The sequence below is a fragment of the Nannospalax galili genome, unplaced genomic scaffold (genome assembly GCF_000622305.1).
Source record: "Nannospalax galili isolate Female #2095 unplaced genomic scaffold, S.galili_v1.0 scaffold901, whole genome shotgun sequence".
NCBI lineage: Eukaryota > Metazoa > Chordata > Mammalia > Rodentia > Spalacidae > Nannospalax > Nannospalax galili.
Window position 1 is genome coordinate 926018 of NW_008344555.1, and position 18532 is coordinate 944549.

The following is an 18532-nucleotide window of genomic DNA, read 5'->3' on the forward strand; positions in this document are numbered from 1 at the left end:
GGCCCAACTCCAATGTGGATCAGAAGTTTTCAGACTTTCTCCTTAGGTCTGGAATCTTCTAAGAATGCTTTTGGCCTCAGGAACTTGGGTGACACTGACCTGAGACCCTGGCCGTGGAAGCGCCACGCAGGGATGCAAAGGCAGATGGGGAGGGAAAAAGCCCCAAGATTTCCCAGGGAGGAGATTGAGGAGCTGGGTTGTACTGGATGCAAAGGATCAGGGAGAGGAAAGGTAAGCCTTGGAGCCCCAGAAAGAGGCTGGGGGGTGTTGCAGGAACAGGGGAAGTTGGGGGGGAGGGGGGGGGGCCAGGACCAGAAGCGGTGCTCCTGGGGCCCAAGAAAGGCACTGAGTTGGTCTGGGTGAGAAGGGTCAGGAAGCAGTATTGGTTCCCCGGGTGTCTGGGGCCCCAAGCCTAGGAATGGCGCAGGGCCCTAACTAGGACTATAGAACGGCGGGGGGGATGGAAGGGTGAATGTGGCTTAGGGAGTCCCGGCGCGGAGGGCTGAGCTATAGACTTACCCCAAGAGGCCTGAGGATAGTAGTGCAGGCTCCATGTAGTATTATTTTACTAAAAGAACATGGAATCTGAATTAGACATAAAAGATAAGACAATTAATTAATATAACCAGTGTTTACATTAAATTGTAGGGTTTTAGGTGAACTTAATAAGCTAAAACTTGAAGGTCAGTTTCTCAGAAAATGGAAAACCTGGAAATGAATTTGTAGTGAGTGGAAAAACATAAAACAATTTTATATCTACATATATCTCTATAGATATAGATATAGGTATAGATATAGATATATGCAACAAACAGCTGAATGAAATAAAGCTAACAGAGAGGAATAGAATTGGAAGGGACACAAAAACCTAGTGAATTTCTGGTGTTAGGAATTAAACCTAGGTCCTTTGGAAGAGCAAACTATGCTCTTAACCATTAAGCCATTTCTCTAGCTGGAATTAGAGAGGAAAAATCTCCAGATGGCCATAGAGCTCATAAAAGAGTCATAGTAGAGAAGAGATAGGTAAACAGAGCCTCTGTTTTTGGACAAACCTGTTTTTTGGCTTTTTGAAGGAGGGTTAGACTGGCTTGCCTGTGCTTTTACAGCTTGCAACTGTGTGTTAGTTAGCAAAGGCAGAGCAGTTTTTTTAAAGAGTAGAACAAAAGCTATAGGGGGTCCAGGTGGCTTTGAGGTTGAGGCCCCTGTGGCAGCTCTATTTTTGGGGTGGTAGGGTACAGTTGATTAAGATAACATATCCCAAATAAATATAAGGCATACGTTCTTCAATCTTTTTGAGGAAATATAAAGTCCATATTTTGTTAAAAGTCATTAATTTAGTAAGCATAACTTCTAAAAGTTGAATAGAAGGGTGACTAAGGAGAATATCATCCATATAATGAACAAAAAGAACAGTAGGAAATTCCTTAAGCATTGGACTAATTATTTTATGTATGTAAATTAGCATGTAGTAGGGCCATTTTTCATTCCCTGTGGTAGGACTTTCCATTGATACCTCTGTGTGGGTACAAAGTGATTGTTGACAGGAATAGTGAAGGCAAAATTCTCCCTATCCTCGGGATGTAAAGGAATAGAAAAGAAACAATCTTTTATATCAATTATTATAATAGCATGTCCTGCAGGCACAGCTGCAGGCGAGGGAAGGCCAGCCTGTAGTGATCCCATCTTTTTCATAGTGGCATTAACTTTTCTTAAGTCTTGTAAAAGTCTCCATTTTCCATGAGTTTTCTTTTGTATTACAAATATAGGCGTGTTCCACTTAGAGGGTTCTAAGTGCCCTTTATCTAATTGTCCTTGTATAAGACCCTGTAAATGAGGTAATTTATTACTAGAAATAGGCCATGTTAGGGGATGGTAAGACTGGAGTGAGGAAATAATTCCTCCTACCCCCAGGAGAAAGGGCCCTTTTTTGTGGGCCAATGTGATGGCCAGTCCTCATGTCTAATAACTGGTTGATCAGCCCCTGTATCTAACAGACCCCTTATAGCAATTCCCTGTACAATTAGGGACATTGTAGGCTTAAGGTCAGATGTTTCAGGGAGCGTCCATAATGCCCGGGGGAGGGGGTTTACTTCCACTGAGGCTGTTGATCCTCTTGGTTGCGGGGCTGAGGGCTGCCCCATCTCTTGTTTAAAGTTTTGTTATTTTTGTTGAAGTTAGAATGGCAATCTCTAGCCTAATGGAAATCTTTTTGACATTTAGGTTATTTTTTATTTGGTTTAGGTCTCGAGCCTGATGGTGGAGGATCAGGTATAGGCTTGTAATCTATGACAGGGCATTGTCTCACAAAGTGATCCGTTTTTCCACATTTAAAGCATGGATCTTTCATTTGAGCAGCGAAAGCTTCTGCTAATGCAGTTGCCATCATGCTAACCTGTGCTGAAACCGTGCCTATGTCCTGAGTAGCCGTCACTCAGGAAGACAAATCTTGACTTTTTACTGGAGCAATTGCTGCTTTATATTCTTGATTCAAGCCATCATAAGCAAGTCATTTTATTAAAATCTGGGCGGCTTCTATGTGAGGAACCTTAGCCTCTATGGTTTCCCGGACCCTAGTTAAGAAATCAGCCCATTGCTCCTGTGGCTTTTGTTTGAGATCAGCTAAGATAGCTTTCTGTCTCACCATCTGGTGTGGATCTCCAGGCTCTCAAGGCACAGAGGCACACCTGATCAATATACTAAGCCTCAGCATCAGCATATTGACCTTCGCCCTTAAGCATGTCAGTTGTCACATCAACATTAGCTTGAGCATTTCTTGCTGCCTGTTCAGTGCACTCATCATAGTATTTAGACTTAAAAAGGAGCCATTGTCCTGGGGACAGAGCAGCCTGGGCGAGGTGTTTAAAGTCCCAAGCAGTGACTAATTTACAGCTAAGCTGATCAAAGATGGCTATGGTAAAAGACCTTGCATATCATTTTCCATCACCATCTTGTGACTTGCTTTCAGTGTTTCAAAGCCAAGAGGACTATGCATTCTAAGTTCAGGGTTGTCAGCTGCCGCAGAGTCAGCTGGAATGTGAACTGGAAAGAACTGAGGAGAAGGATGTGGCAAGGGAGCCGAAGATTCTCTAGAGAAAGTATCTCCTGCTAGCAGATGTTAAAACATGGGAAGGAGAGATTCAGGGTCAGAAGCAGAGGGTGAGGTATAAGAAACATATGCTATGGGGAATGCTGAGGGAGAAGAAGGAGAGGTAGGGAGAGATCCCAAAGTGGGGGGTGACTCCCCCTTTCTAATAGAATTAGAGGTGGGTGTTTGCATTCCCAGAGGCTGTGCCACAGAAGGAGGGTGTGCTGGCAGCTGCTCAGCCTGAGAAGGTTCTGGCTGTTGGGTTGTTGTGGAGGGAGGACTGGAAGGGGGAGGGAGCCCAGGTGTAGGTGGCTTGGCCACAGAGGGAGGGGGTTCCTTTTCTATTTGGAGACACTGGCAAAGAGCAGACCAGAGAGGGAAATAGAAGACAGGAACAGTCTTTCCCAGCTTTTGATAATTCTGTACATTGTCTCCTACTCTTTTCCAAGATTCCAAATCAATAGTTCCCGTAGCAGGAAACCAAGGATTACATTCTATAGTAATAACTAAAAAGGCCTTAATCTGTGTTTCTGTACATTTAATTCCTCTAGACTTTAGCATGCATTTAAGAATAGATTGGAAGTGAGACTGGTCTGGAGAAAGAGAATTACCCATATTTACAATTGCCCCTTACCTATGAACCAGCGTGACAAGGGGATCCGATCAGCTGAAGGGGGGAAGGATTGCTCTGTCCTCAGCGAAGCACAGGTCCAAGAGGGTCCCTGTTCGGGGGCCAGTTGTCAGGACTTGGGCTTGCTTTGCTTAGCAGGGGACCTACTGGCTTTGGGCCAGAGAGACTTGATCCACAACAGATTCTTGGACCCTGGAACCTGTGTCTTTTCAAGAAGCCATTTATTATTTAATTCAGATGGTTTTTATACATCCCAAGGAACTAGCAGTCACGTGGGATACAGCAGTCACATACAAAGATTTAGGGTACAAAGAAGCAGGGCATTTAGTCTGTTAGTTGGCACCAGAAGGATTCTTAAACTTTTATTCAAGGTCACCAATGCCTCTGTCCGGTAATTTATTGGCCACAATATTTTCTTTCTTAGGGCTAAAAGCATGGTTGACTTTTAGCTCAGGAGGAAACTTTTTTTTAATTTTTTGGTCTTTTTGAAGCAGGGTCTCCTTGTAGCCCCAGCTGGCCTGGAGCGCACTATGTAGACCAGGCTGTCCTTGAACTCACAGAGATCCGCCTGCCTCTGCCTCCCAGCAGTGTTCTGCAAGACAGGGATTATCAGAGCTACTGTTTACAGTGACCCTCCCTTTAGCAGAGAATGCAGCCTGGACTTAAAAGTTTTAAGCTCATCTTACCCTAGGGCATGGATCCTGGTTTCCTACATGATGTATGAATATTTTGCCTGCATATATATAAATGCACTACCCACATGCAGTGCCCGTGGAGGCCAGAAGTATCAGATTCCAGTGGTGACAGATGTTTGTTAGCTGCCATGTGGGTGCTGTGAACTGAACCCTGGTCCTCTGGGGGAAGCAGTAAGTTCTCTTAATTGTGGAGCCATCTCTCTACCCCCATTCTCCTGCTTCATTTTTAACAAAAGTATTGTTCAAGTAACTGTGAGGTGGGTGTGTAATACTATTATCTGCCTTGTTGTTTTCAATTTCAGAACTCTATGGGGAAGGTAATCTGATGTCTACAACTCCACCTTTATTTCTACAAATTGGGGCAAATCACCTATTAGAGACAGGTTTAGAATGAAAAAATAGTGTGTGTGTGTGTGTATACATGTTTGCCTGAGTGTGAGTATGTGTGTGTGTGTGTAGAAAGTATATGATAGCACATAGAACCAGGCCCCATCTATCAGCCTCAGCCTTCTGTGAATACTTTGGGTATTGAAAGGTTAGAAAGAGAAAGGATGTCATTATGATGGGTGAAGACCCCAGTTTTCATTTTCTGACTTCTCTTTGTAGATTTTCCTCGGTGATATCCCTGTAGGGAGAGTTTTGGCTTCCATATATTTGCCTACATCATTAAGTGAAAAAATTCCTCTTAACGGCTTACAAACCATCTTGTTTAATTTTTTTGGTCAAACCTCACTCTTTAAGGTAAGTTCTTGCCTCTAGAAACTGTCATGAACTGACATATGGTGACTCATTGTAATTATGAACTCCTGCTATTTTCATGGTGTTCTGTTTATTTTAGAATATGCTCTCTGATTGATTCCACAAGCCTTTTAGCACAACCCCTGGCCCGCAACATGAATCAATGTCTACTTTAATGATGTTTTACACTTCTGAATGTTCACAGCTTCTCTGCTTTGGAAGGGACCTTAAAGATTATCTGGTGACCAAAAAGCCAGAAAAGAACAGCATGTTCTCTTGAAGAGATAGCTTTTCAGCTTGCTAGTCCTTCCCGTCCCTCACCCCCAGTCTCTCCTGGCTCCTAGATCTGAGTGCTCCAAGCTTCACTTGCTCTAAGCTGGAGTCAATGTAATGTGCTGGGGTGTGGTTTCAGGGCCTAGTTGCTGGAATGTGAAGCTGAAGTGGCTGTCTTCTACCTGAGTGATTTTTGGCAAGCTATTCAGCCTCCATGTGCCTTAGTGTGTGTGTGTGTGTGTGTGTGTGTGTGTGTGTGTGTGTGTAGAAAGTATATGATAGCACATAGAACCAACGCGAAATAGCCCAAGAACTGTACCTTGTAGACTCATTTAAGGACTAAAGGAGTTAACACACATAAAATGCTTGCAGTATTGTCTGGCACATACTAAGCACTGGGCAAATGTTTGCATTGCTGTTATTATTACTGTTTTGGTTCTGCCTAAGACAACTCATCTCATCTAGCTGGCAGAGTGACAGCAACCAGGATTTGCATGAAGTTGATGAACACTATTAATTGTTGCTTTTTTTAATTACTATCTCATCTGCTTCTCCTGGGAAACTGAAGCTCAAAGTTTAAGCAGTTTTGACCAAGATCATATAGCTAAAAAGTTGTAGTTATGAATCAAATTTGGGTTGTCTAACTCCAAATTCCTATATTGTTTGGTTTTTCTTTCCCCATTTTCGTGTGTGTGTGTGTATGTGTGTGTGTGTGTGTGTGTGTGTGTGTGGGTGTGTGTGTGTGTGTGTGTGTGTGTGTGTGCGTGTGTGTGTGTGTGTGCATGTAGAGACCCATGGTTGATGTTGAGAATCATCCTTAATTCCTCTTCCACATTGTTCATTGAGGCAGGATCTCTCAGCCAAACCCAGAGCTCACCAATAGGGCTGTTGTGAGGAATCTCATCTCTGCTTTCCAAGACTGGAATTATAGACTGGCCACCAATCACACTTGGCATTTTATATGAGTTCTGGGGATCCAAACTCTGGTCCTCATGCTTGTGTGGCAAGTATTTAAACATTGAGCCATACCCACAACCCCAACTTCTATATTTCAAGTTAATACATTAGTTTTCCCAGGTGTGTTTGCATTTCTAAGGAATTATTGAAGGAAATGACATTCTGGTGGTCAAACATTCACAGGTTTATTTGGGGGATTTTACTTCGCCAATTCAAAAATATACCAGATACCTGTAATACTTACCAACTCCAGTGGACCACATCACCACTAACTGTATCTGCAAGGCATTCTGCTCCCCTAGAATTGTGTGGACACTCTTCTATCTAAATTCTATCTGTTCCTGTAGGCTTAGTTCAAATCATACCCAGGATGCATCCCCAGAATTAATAAATCTATTCTCTCCTGTGCCCTGGAAGAAATTAGTGGGCAAATTTTGTAATAATGATTTAAAATGTGTTCTATAGTTGTCTGAACCTTTTGATATTCTTGTCACTGCTTGGTATCATCAGAAATGCCATTATTTTAGTCTTAATTTCCCTCTTTCCTTTAGAGGGCTGTGCTTGTCTCTTAGAATAAGAGATAAACTTGCTTTGCATAGATTTCATACTTAATAAGTAATTTTTATTCACTAGCACCTTCCATTGAAATGGGTTAAAGATCTTTGCCAAAATTAGCTTACAGATGTCATAGCACCAGATGAAGAAGGATTTGAACTAGCTTGGCATCAAATTCAGAGTGGGAAGGGCCCTCCTATCTCATAGTGTCCCTTATCTTCATTGTGCCACTGAGAAAACTGAGGCTTACAGATGGGAAAGCACTTGTTGAAGGTGACATAGTTTATTCTTTTGCTCAATCAGTCATTTATTCTTATTCAGCAAGTAGCTTTTACAGTCCTACTGTGTATCTTCCAAGGTTCTGGATGCCAGGTATACAATGCAGATCAAGAGAGACCTGGGACCTTCCCTCATGGAAAATACAGAGTGGTTGGGGAGAGCAGAAACTAGAATGTTCTAACACTGAAAGAGGGGCACAAGGCTGGGACTTGTGTCACTGATGGCAGAGGAGGGCATGTTGAAGACATGCCACCCTTTAACTACCTTTCCCTTCAGTCCTCAAGTCTCATAACTTTGCTTTCACACAGCATCCTCTAACATCTTTTGATCAAAATCTTGACTGTCATTACAACATATTACCTTAGAAATTGTTGATAATATGCCACTCTTGAACATCTTGTGCCTCCTCCTCCTCTTCTCCTTCACTAGCTGCAGTTCTCAGGCAGGAGACAGGCACTAAGTAAGTACACTGTTGCATAGGGACTCTGAGAGGGGCTCTCCCCCATCCAGGAGAGCAGAAAAGGCCTGGTTTAAGGGAGCTTTCAGCTGGACACATGAAGCTGAGAAAGAGCTAGAAAATAAAAGCAGGTGAGGAGGGAGGAGAACTGGAGGCAGAGGAAACAGCTGTGTAAAGGTTCAGAAGAACAGGCAAAACTTGAGTCTAATACACAAAGAATAGAGCGATGAGAAATGTATTTTTTTTTCCTTCCTAGCATATACACCATTTTCTTGGTAAGAGACATGAATCTAGGGAAGAGATTAAATTAGAGCTATTGGCAACTGATTATTGCTGGGTAAGGGGAGAAGATCTTTAAGATCTCTAGATAGGCTGACTAGACTCCTGTGGATGAACTTACACTGAAGGATATCTGGGTGCAAATGCTTGACCAGATAGGACTTAATATATATGACAAAATGCAGGCAATCCAGTGGGGTGGCTATGGGGGGTGTGGATGGGGGAGGGGGGGTCTAAATTTGATTAAGAACTATTATATGAAATGCACAAAAAAGCAATAAAATATTTTTTTAAAAGAGCTTCAGTTAGGCCATTTTGGATATTTCTTCCTATGACCTTTCCACTACAGAAAGCTAACAGTTCAAATTGGGAAGATAGAGATCATCTGGTCTATCTTTCCTCATGTTACTAGTGGCCCAGAAAGGAGAGGGTTTTTGGATGAACCAAAGGAATTGGGCTAGCACTTGGTCTTTAAAGTGTCATCTAGGGCCCTTCCTACCATGGTTTGTTTTCGATGCGCCTCTCTAGCAGACTGCCCTGGGATCTCTGCTGAGAAGGGAGCACTAAACCTTCAGAGGAGCATTAAACCACCAGAGTTTGTATTACTTATTTGTCTCATTGCTGTGAGAAAATACCCTGACAAATACAGCTTAAGGAAGAAAGGGTTTATTTTGGCTCACAGTTTAAGGGTATAGTCCACCACGGCAGGGAAATCCTGGTGGCAGGAGGTTGAGGCCACTGGTCACACTGTGTCTGCAATGAGGAAGCAGAGAATGATGATTGCTGGTAATTAACTAGCTTTCTCCTTTTTTTATTCATTTCAAGATTTAGAATGGGTCTTCCTACGTCAATCGACTAATCTACAAAATCTCTCACAGGTGTGCCCAAAGGCTAATCTTATCTAGTTGATCCCTCACAGTCATGCCCAGAGATTTGCCCCCATGTGAGTTTAGATACTATCAAGTCGACAATCAGTATTAACCATCATAGGATTGTTTAGGATAAACACAGCCTGTCAAGAATAGGAAGTAAGAGGTTTACAAGTGGACCAAGATTACATTCACAGTTATCAAGGGCCACAAGTTGGCTAGGGAGTGGGAACTGCACACTTTTCCCTCAGTGACATCGTCTAGCAATGTCCAGTGGCTTCTTCAAGGGATGTCATCTAAACTCATTTCCTTCAGACTTTCTTAGCAAGTCCTTGAGAATTTCCCTAATATCCTTTTTAATCACACTCCAGCCCTATCTATAGTTTCTTATGTGCGCCAGAGGAGACAGTCACATAACTGGCTGTCCTTTGAAACTTTGACCCTGTTAATTATCAAGTCCCATATCTAAATAGGTAAATTTTAGTTTGTTGTCTTTAAACTAACATTTGTTAAACATTCCTGTCCTGTTACCTATTGGCTGTGTGATCTTTGTACATACAGGTGCTGAACCTGTCTAGCCTCAGTTCTTCTGAAAAATGGCTATATGATGCCAGTATTGCTAAAGACTGTGCATGTGGAAAGCACTTAGCCAACTACCTGGATGCAATGCCTAGGTTATGTTCTCAGAGTGTGTACTCTTCTAAGGAAGAGATGACAATCTCCAAACACTTGTTCCGAGATGGGTATTGATCAACCTGCTTCCTTTACTAATGGGGTTAGTCTAGGAAAGAGCTTGTAACTAACTCTTGATGATTTCAGATTCCTTACAAAGAATGGTTTCCTTAAAAGGATGTGAAAGGTGTCCTTATACAGATGTTTGAAGTTTAGTACCAAGGTTAAGTTGTGAAATGTCAAAGTCTGGAGCATTGTCAAAGCAGAGAACACCTTTATGCTGTTGCTACTGAGTAGCAGATACAAAACCAATGTTGGTTAGATAGATATGTGCTTGGATGGATTAATGAATTGTTCTAGCTTGGCATCATTGAGCCCTATGTGAAGAGAAGAGATAAGTCCAATGATTCTTAAAATTCATCCTTGGCTTATGAATTTATTTTCCATAGATCTGTACCAATTCTAGAGTAATAATATTTATATAAGAAATTAGAAATTTAGCACGTGAATGCCTCTTCTTTATGTTTCATCTTCAGGCCCAAAACACCACTACAGCATTAACTACATATGTTGTGAGTGCCAGCATTTCAAATACGTCCATTCAAAACTTGGCTGATCCAGTGGTGATCATTCTGAAGCACATTCAAGGAAACTGGGTAACATCCATTTTCATCTGAGGACCAAATAGCCTCAGAACCTTCCCTACTTGATTTCCCTGCAAAAAATGGCTGATTAGCATTTAATTCAAAGACTTCATGATGAGTCTTTATTCTAAGTAGCAGAAATATGTTTTAACTTGAACATCTATAAATAATGCTTTATCCTAAATGGGTACTGAATAATGGACATTCTAACAAGACAGTGACTAAGAATAAGTAGATCTCTTGGCTGTTTTGTAATACTAAATGCCATTTAATTCCATTTATTTTTGAGTGAGATACATAATTTCATTGAAAATAACTGAACATTTGTATTCTTTTATTTTTCCATGAAGAACATTAAAATGTGTATTAATTATCACCAAAGGACTAAAACCATAATCATATGGCATAACATAAGGCACATATTACTAAATGATCAAATTCAGGCTTAATGTAAGAATGAGTTACTATTTCATTCTTTGATGCTAATATGTGTCCAGTGTGAAGTTTTAATAGCTTCCTTCATTCCCAATCTAAAGGACCATATGGTACAACATATTTTCTACCAGTCTTGATGCCTAGCTAGAAGGAAAGAGAAGGGATACTCGGAGAAGGAATTAAAAGCCGGATTAAAAATAAAACATGTTCGATGGATAAGATCTCTCAATTTGGGCTGTATCTGCAGGTCTCAGATCACCCCCAGGAATTCTTACTTGCCTCCAGTTTTCTGTAGGCACTAGGGAGGTTTTAGTAATGTTCAATAGGCTTAATGAGGAGGCAGTTCAACCTTATGTCCATAAAGGATGATTGCAGCTGTGAGCCCTAAATTCCAAAGCCTCCTGAAGAACACCTACTATCCATCAGCATTGTACCGACTCTCCACGGCCTCCTCCTGGGCCTTGCACCAGGAAAGCATGGCAAATTCCAATGCTACCAAATGTATTAAATGACACGTCCCAGATTGCCATATAGTGACATGCTGTTTTCTCACTTGTTACGTCCAGAGTTAGGTGGAGTTTGTCTTAAAACCAGCTCATAAATGGTCCAAGTGTGCGTGTGTGTGTGTGTGTGTGAGAGAGAGAGAGAGCGCTTGTGTTTCCATTGGCTAAAAAACGGAAGCACTTACGTGTACTTGCTTTTGTGTATTTACTACAACAAGGAAAGATGTTTACCTCTAATTTCTACTTTTGTAGAATTATGATCAAGTTTATTGTGCCTTTTGGGATTTTGACACTAACAGTAAGTATTTATAGAAGCAAATTTTGACTCTGCCCCCAATCATTTTCCTATTTGCCACTTGAAAGAGGGGTTGTTCTAAAGTTGCTGTCTTATCAGGCCTTACAGAGCACTCTGTGTGACCAAGATACCGAATATGATTTTGGGGGAATGAAAATTAAGGAAAATCAATTTGCTAAGACATTTATTATAGAGAATGTATAAAAATAACTTAAGGGTAAGCAAGATTGGAAAAATGCAATTGGAAGGCCCAGGGTAGAATAGCTGTGAGATATTTGAAGAAGACTGAGAAGTGATCATCTGGCTTGTTCAGGTGGGTTTTCCTATGGGGACTGGCACTATTGACTTCTTATTTTTCTCCTTACCACTTTTATACTGATTGTGAAAACTTAGGTAGTCCCTATGACCTCTCAGGGCTCCACTCCTTTAATCGTCTCAATGAGATGAAACTTCTTTCTCAGTCCCTAGAAGCCCTTCCTGATTTGATTAGCATGAGTCTTTGGTGACAGTATATGAAGATGTTGGCTATGATTACAGCCGACTGGGTTTCTCTTAGCTTTGCCATCTCTACTGGAATCTCTGGAGATAGCACCAAATCTCAGAGACTCTCCTTACATAATCAGCCTCTCTTAGAATTCCATGACTGACTATGAAAAGAGTCCTTTCACCCGGGGAGCTCTGACACAGAACCTTTCTTTTTTCAGTGTCCTTGGACTAATGGGAAAAAAGAGACAGTCTCTCCACTTAGCTCCCCAGGGTACAGGACACTACCTGTTTTGTACAGGTAGTATGCAAACAGAAATAACATGTCCTTTCCTGGTCCCCACCAAGTGTTAGGAAAACAGTCTTGTAACGTGATGAACTTCAGTAAGTTTATCCCTATGTCCATTCTGCAGTTGCTTGGAAAATCCCAGGAGATCCTTTGCCTCTGCCTCTTTAGCCCTGTGTGTCTAGAACGTCTGGAATTTATGGAATTATCCCAGGAGACAATTTCAGCACCCATTTGCCTACTTGTTCCAAGATAACCCTTTTGGTGTAGTACCTTTAAGCTTTAGAACCCAGGATCTACTAGACAGTTGCCAAATAAACCAGAGACTCTAATGGACAATGGACCCTAAGGATCTTCAAACTGTGACCCAGTTTGGTCATGAATCACTCTCCTCCTGGGCCTTGCACCAGGAAAGCATGGCAAATTCCAATGCTACCAAATGTATTAAATGACACGTCCCAGATTGCCATATAGTGACATGCTGTTTTCTCACTTGTTACGTCCAGAGTTAGGTGGAGTTTGTCTTAAAACCAGCTCATAAATGGTCCAAGTGTGCGTGTGTGTGTGTGTGTGTGAGAGAGAGAGAGAGCGCTTGTGTTTCCATTGGCTAAAAAACGGAAGCACTTACGTGTACTTGCTTTTGTGTATTTACTACAACAAGGAAAGACGTTTACCTCTAATTTCTACTTTTGTAGAATTATGATCAAGTTTATTGTGCCTTTTGGGATTTTGACACTAACAGTAAGTATTTATAGAAGCAAATTTTGACTCTGCCCCCAATCATTTTCCTATTTGCCACTTGAAAGAGGGGTTGTTCTAAAGTTGGTGTCTTATCAGGCCTTACAGAGCACTCTGTGTGACCAAGATACCGAATATGATTTTGGGGGAATGAAAATTAAGGAAAATCAATTTGCTAAGACATTTATTATAGAGAATGTATAAAAATAACTTAAGGGTAAGCAAGATTGGAAAAATGCAATTGGAAGGCCCAGGGTAGAATAGCTGTGAGATATTTGAAGAAGACTGAGAAGTGATCATCTGGCTTGTTCAGGTGGGTTTTCCTATGGGGACTGGCACTATTGACTTCTTATTTTTCTCCTTACCACTTTTATACTGATTGTGAAAACTTAGGTAGTCCCTATGACCTCTCAGGGCTCCACTCCTTTAATCGTCTCAATGAGATGAAACTTCTTTCTCAGTCCCTAGAAGCCCTTCCTGATTTGATTAGCATGAGTCTTTGGTGACAGTATATGAAGATGTTGGCTATGATTACAGCCGACTGGGTTTCTCTTAGCTTTGCCATCTCTACTGGAATCTCTGGAGATAGCACCAAATCTCAGAGACTCTCCTTACATAATCAGCCTCTCTTAGAATTCCATGACTGACTATGAAAAGAGTCCTTTCACCCGGGGAGCTCTGACACAGAACCTTTCTTTTTTCAGTGTCCTTGGACTAATGGGAAAAAAGAGACAGTCTCTCCACTTAGCTCCCCAGGGTACAGGACACTACCTGTTTTGTACAGGTAGTATGCAAACAGAAATAACATGTCCTTTCCTGGTCCCCACCAAGTGTTAGGAAAACAGTCTTGTAATGTGATGAACTTCAGTAAGTTTATCCCTATGTCCATTCTGCAGTTGCTTGGAAAATCCCAGGAGATCCTTTGCCTCTGCCTCTTTAGCCCTGTGTGTCTAGAACGTCTGGAATTTATGGAATTATCCCAGGAGACAATTTCAGCACCCATTTGCCTACTTGTTCCAAGATAACCCTTTTGGTGTAGTACCTTTAAGCTTTAGAACCCAGGATCTACTAGACAGTTGCCAAATAAACCAGAGACTCTAATGGACAATGGACCCTAAGGATCTTCAAACTGTGACCCAGTTTGGTCATGAATCACTTGTGACCATTGGATTGCTGGGTTGAACTGGCTGTTTCAAATGTAGATGCCAGTCACAAGTAGGTACAAGTGGAAGCCTACATTCTACAGGCTTATGTCCTTCCAAAATGTTCAGAACTTTGTTTCTTTTATTGCTTACTTATATGACCTTTTACTCCTGCATGGTGGCAGGACAGTTGCTCATGATTATAATGTGCTCTAGTCTATAGAGGTATGAGCAAGAACAGGAAAAGTGAGTGACAATGAAGTTAGAGCATTTCCAAAGTCACCCCCTCCGCACACACACATCAATTTGGCTTATTAGATTTAATTTAATTCTGCTGTTCAATTGTATCTCTATGTTGCTGTCTTAACAAAAAATGCTAATTATAACACACGTTTGGATGGTGCATATAATGAAAAGTTAAACATTTCTGAGAAAAGCAAAATTGCTTTGAAATTCCCTTCTGTCCCCTGCAGATGGGCTAGGTGGATGGAATTCATCAGGCTGTAAAGTAAAGGAAACAAATGTAAATTACACAATCTGTCAGTGTAACCACCTCACCCACTTCGGAGTTTTGATGGTGAGTTGTCTCTATCACTCTTCAATGAAATTTTGACAACTTTTATTAGACTCTACCTACCAGTATATATGTAAACTCAGCTATGGGACAGTAGTATGCAAACAGTAATAAAGTGTGACCTCCCACCTTGTTGACCTAAAGGAGAAGAAATTGAAACGGGTGTTTAATTTCTCTTTATAAAATTAAGTCCTGCTCCTCAAATTTTAAGTAATACTGAAAAAGCTCCCTGTTATTTACAATATATTACTGTGTAACTCAGGCTGGCCTGGAACTCATGAACTTCCTGGCACAGCTCCCAAGTGCTTAGTGTATAGGCAGGCACATCCACACCTGACTTGAGCATCTTTTGTACTCCTTTATTTTTTTTTAAAAAAATTCTATTTAACATATAAGAGGCACTTGGTCAATAATTGTCAAATTGTGAGAATTTTGTTTAGATTAGACAATGTCTAATACAGTAAAGCTGTAGGAGTCAAAAGACTCATGCTCCTACTCCAGTTCGCTCTACTTTGTAGTATTCTGAGTTGCTGTGCTTGTTTGGAACTTAGATCTTTCTTCTGGGGTATGAATGACTGGAGGTACAGAATCAGAGTTTCTCTACCTTGACACTGTTGATATTCTAGACAGTTAATACTCTGGTATAGGAGGCAGTTCTAAATATTATAAGATAGTGGCAGCATCCCACTCCTCTATGCAATCAATGCCAATACCACCTGCTCCCGTTGTGACAACCAAAATTGTCTACAGGCATTGCAAAATGTCTCAGTGGAGGACATAAATTCCTTCTAGGTGAGAACTGCCAGAGCAGACTAGTATTTCATAACTTTTTAAAAAAATTTCCTTTTTCATGAGTCATAAAACCTTAACCATCTAATGAAAGCTATTGACAGTCTTCCAAAACCAGTACATTTATATAGTCAAATAATTTTGCATGCCATTTCAGATCTTTTGTGGTCCCCAGATTAAGATATGATTGAACTCCTACCATAAACAAAGGACCACTTTATCTCTTAATTTTATAAAAGTTATTTAAGGTCTAGAGAAAAGGAACATTTGTTTCTGATGTTCTGTGTAGCATTTGGGATGCTCACTTCAGATAATGATTCACTTTGCATCCCAAATTCAAATCTATTAGCTTGGTTGTACTTTCAAGTACAGAGTATGTTAATGACAATGAAACCAAGGACTAAATGTTCTTCCAGTGTTGTTGACGGCTTTCCATGCTCTGTACACAGTAAGGTGTACTAAGCTTGGTCAACCAACAGTATGTAGTCTTATCACATGTCCATGCACATCATCTGTTTGTGGAAAACCTATATAACAGAGATGTTATATATCCTGCAAACCACCTGTTCATGAGTACTGGAAGCATTTGGTTATAAACTTCTTCATGTAAATGTCTAAAATACAGCATATTGCATCCTTAGGATTTGTCCAGGTCTACAGTGGATGCAGTGAATGAACGGATATTGGTGATCATAACATACACTGGATGTGGGATCTCCTCCATTTTCCTGGGAATTGCAATGGTGACATACATAGCTTTTCAGTGAGTTCATACAACTTTGCTTTTAATAAATTTAATTTGGTTTGTTGGATGTGCTATCATTGAAACCTTGTTAATTTTATAAATATAATCACAATTGTAAGAGGTAGGATTCCTTAGGTTATGAATTAGGCAAGTTAAAAATAAAAAAAAAAATAACGGTTACTTCTAACAAAAGATTTTAATTGGATTTTTTTAAAGCAAAGAGGTTTGGGATAGGAGAGAAATCTCTTTATCCAGGTACAAGGACAGGGACCATGGAAGGAAAAGTTAGTAAATTGGACTTCATTGGAAATAATAACTTCTTTTTATCAAAGACACAATTAAAATAGTGAAAAGGAAACCAGAGAATGGGAGAAGATATTTGCACGTGCACGTGTGTGTATGTGTATGTGTGTGTGCTACAAATCAAAAAGGAAGACAAACAATACAATTGAAAGTGGACAAAAGAATTGAATGAGCACCTCACAGAAAAGACTACCCACCGGCGACCTTAACCTTCATCCAAACGACTAAAATGCTGATTAAAACCGTAATTATCTTTGAAAAAATGATATGAGCTGGGTGTGGTGATGCACAACTTTAATGCCAGCACTCAGGAAGCAGAAGCAGGTGAATTTCTGTGAGCTTGGGGCCATCCTGGTCTACATAGTGAGTTTCAGGACAGCTGGGGCAACAGGGAGACCCTATCTCAAAAAATGACATGAAGTTAAGAAGAGGACATGTTGAGGGAGTATGAAGAGGGCTGAGGGGGTAAATTGTAATAGATATGGCCATAAGTCATTGTGTACCAGTACAAAATTCTAAAGGATAAAGAAAAGTTAAATAAAAATGTTAATTTTTAAAACAATTCCCCCTCCAAACCCCATGATTATTTACCTGTAGGCATGTAATAGAATGGTGAACTTTGAAAGTTTTTTAATATCATCTTTAACATATCAAAAAAGAAGTGACAATTCAGTAAGGATCCTTCTATTATCCTTTATAAAGATCTAAGTGTTGTCTTGTAATTTATCAATTATATTTATAATCAATAACTTTCTAATCACTGAGATTAGAAATTAGAGTAGTTACTGAGCTAACCTCTTTCACAAAATAAGGCACAACTACAGGATCACAAGTAGTAAACACAATATAAATAATGAACCTCAAAATTAAATAACAAAATATTCATGCGAAAGTCTGTAAAGAAGCCATGGACAGATGATCTAGTTCAAAGCACAAACTATAAGATACAACTCTATTATGTTACAGTAAGTTAATATATTAAAGATGATATTAAAGAACATTTCTTTCTAAAAAAAAGTATTGACAAAAAGGTGTTCAAAAGAAACAGAACAATCGCAACTCACATGTATTGCTGGTCAGCAGTAAAATGATAGAGATAATTTGGAAAATTCTTTGATCACAGCAACCAAAGACAACCATACAAGTAGTCATTGATTTAAAAGTCTCATTCTTCAGTATAAACATACGTACAGCAGCTTCAGCCATAGTATATCCAAATTAAAACAACCCCAGAGTACATCAGCAGTTGACAGGAGGAATAAGCTATGGTATATCTGTTAAATGGAACGCTACACGGCAAGTGAAAAAGAATGAACTACTTCTATAAAATATAACATAATACCTATACTCAAAAACACAGAGTTGAGCAAGAGCCAGTAAACGAAAGGTCATGAAATGTGATATTATTAATGTGAAGCTCCAAGTAGAAGCAAAACTATACGTATGGGAATAGAAGTTAGGATATTGGTTACCTCTTGTATATGTTTTTGAAGGGAAAGAAGCATAAGGAACCTTCTGAAGTACTTGATCTCAGTGGACATTCAACAAATATTTTAGACATGTAATGATTCATTGGTGCAGTGTTAAGCTCTATGAACTTTACAATTTACCTCTGTTTAAAAACAAACCCACACTCAGCAGATGAAAATTTCAAAATTTAAATCAATAAAGATTGAATATAAGTTGGAAAATAATCAAATGGAAAAATATATTGTTTGAGAATTTCATACATGTGTAAAATGTATTTTTTAATATTTTATTATTTTTATTTTATGTGTATGCATGTATTGCCTGCATGTAGGTAAGTGCACCCATGTTGTGCAATGCTTGCAGAGGTCAGAAGAGGCTGTCAGATCCCCTGGGACTGGAGTTACAGACAGTTGTTAGCTGCCATGTGGGTGCCAGGATTTGAACCTGGGTCTTCTGCAAGAAAAGTCAGTGTTCTTAACCGCTGAGCCATCTCTCCAGCACTGTACAATGTATTTTGATCATATCCACTCTCTGCTATGTCCTTCCAATTCCCCTCAAGACTCTCCAACTAGTCTCCATCCTGACTCATATTACTACTACTACTACTACTACTACTACTACTACTACTACTACTA

The 18532-nt window shown here is 40.1% G+C and overlaps 1 protein-coding gene across 1 annotated transcript in view; it reads left to right on the forward strand.

Annotated features, from left to right (window-relative positions):
• Window positions 1–18532, forward strand: part of Adgrg4 (adhesion G protein-coupled receptor G4) — a 135032-nt gene that overhangs the window by 97455 nt on the left and 19045 nt on the right. The window contains exons 13-17 of the mRNA XM_008840711.1: window positions 5018–5152; window positions 10027–10146; window positions 11325–11370; window positions 14490–14593; window positions 16021–16142. Of these exons, the coding sequence (XP_008838933.1) occupies window positions 5018–5152; window positions 10027–10146; window positions 11325–11370; window positions 14490–14593; window positions 16021–16142 (527 nt within the window). The remainder of the gene's footprint in view (window positions 1–5017; window positions 5153–10026; window positions 10147–11324; window positions 11371–14489; window positions 14594–16020; window positions 16143–18532) is intronic.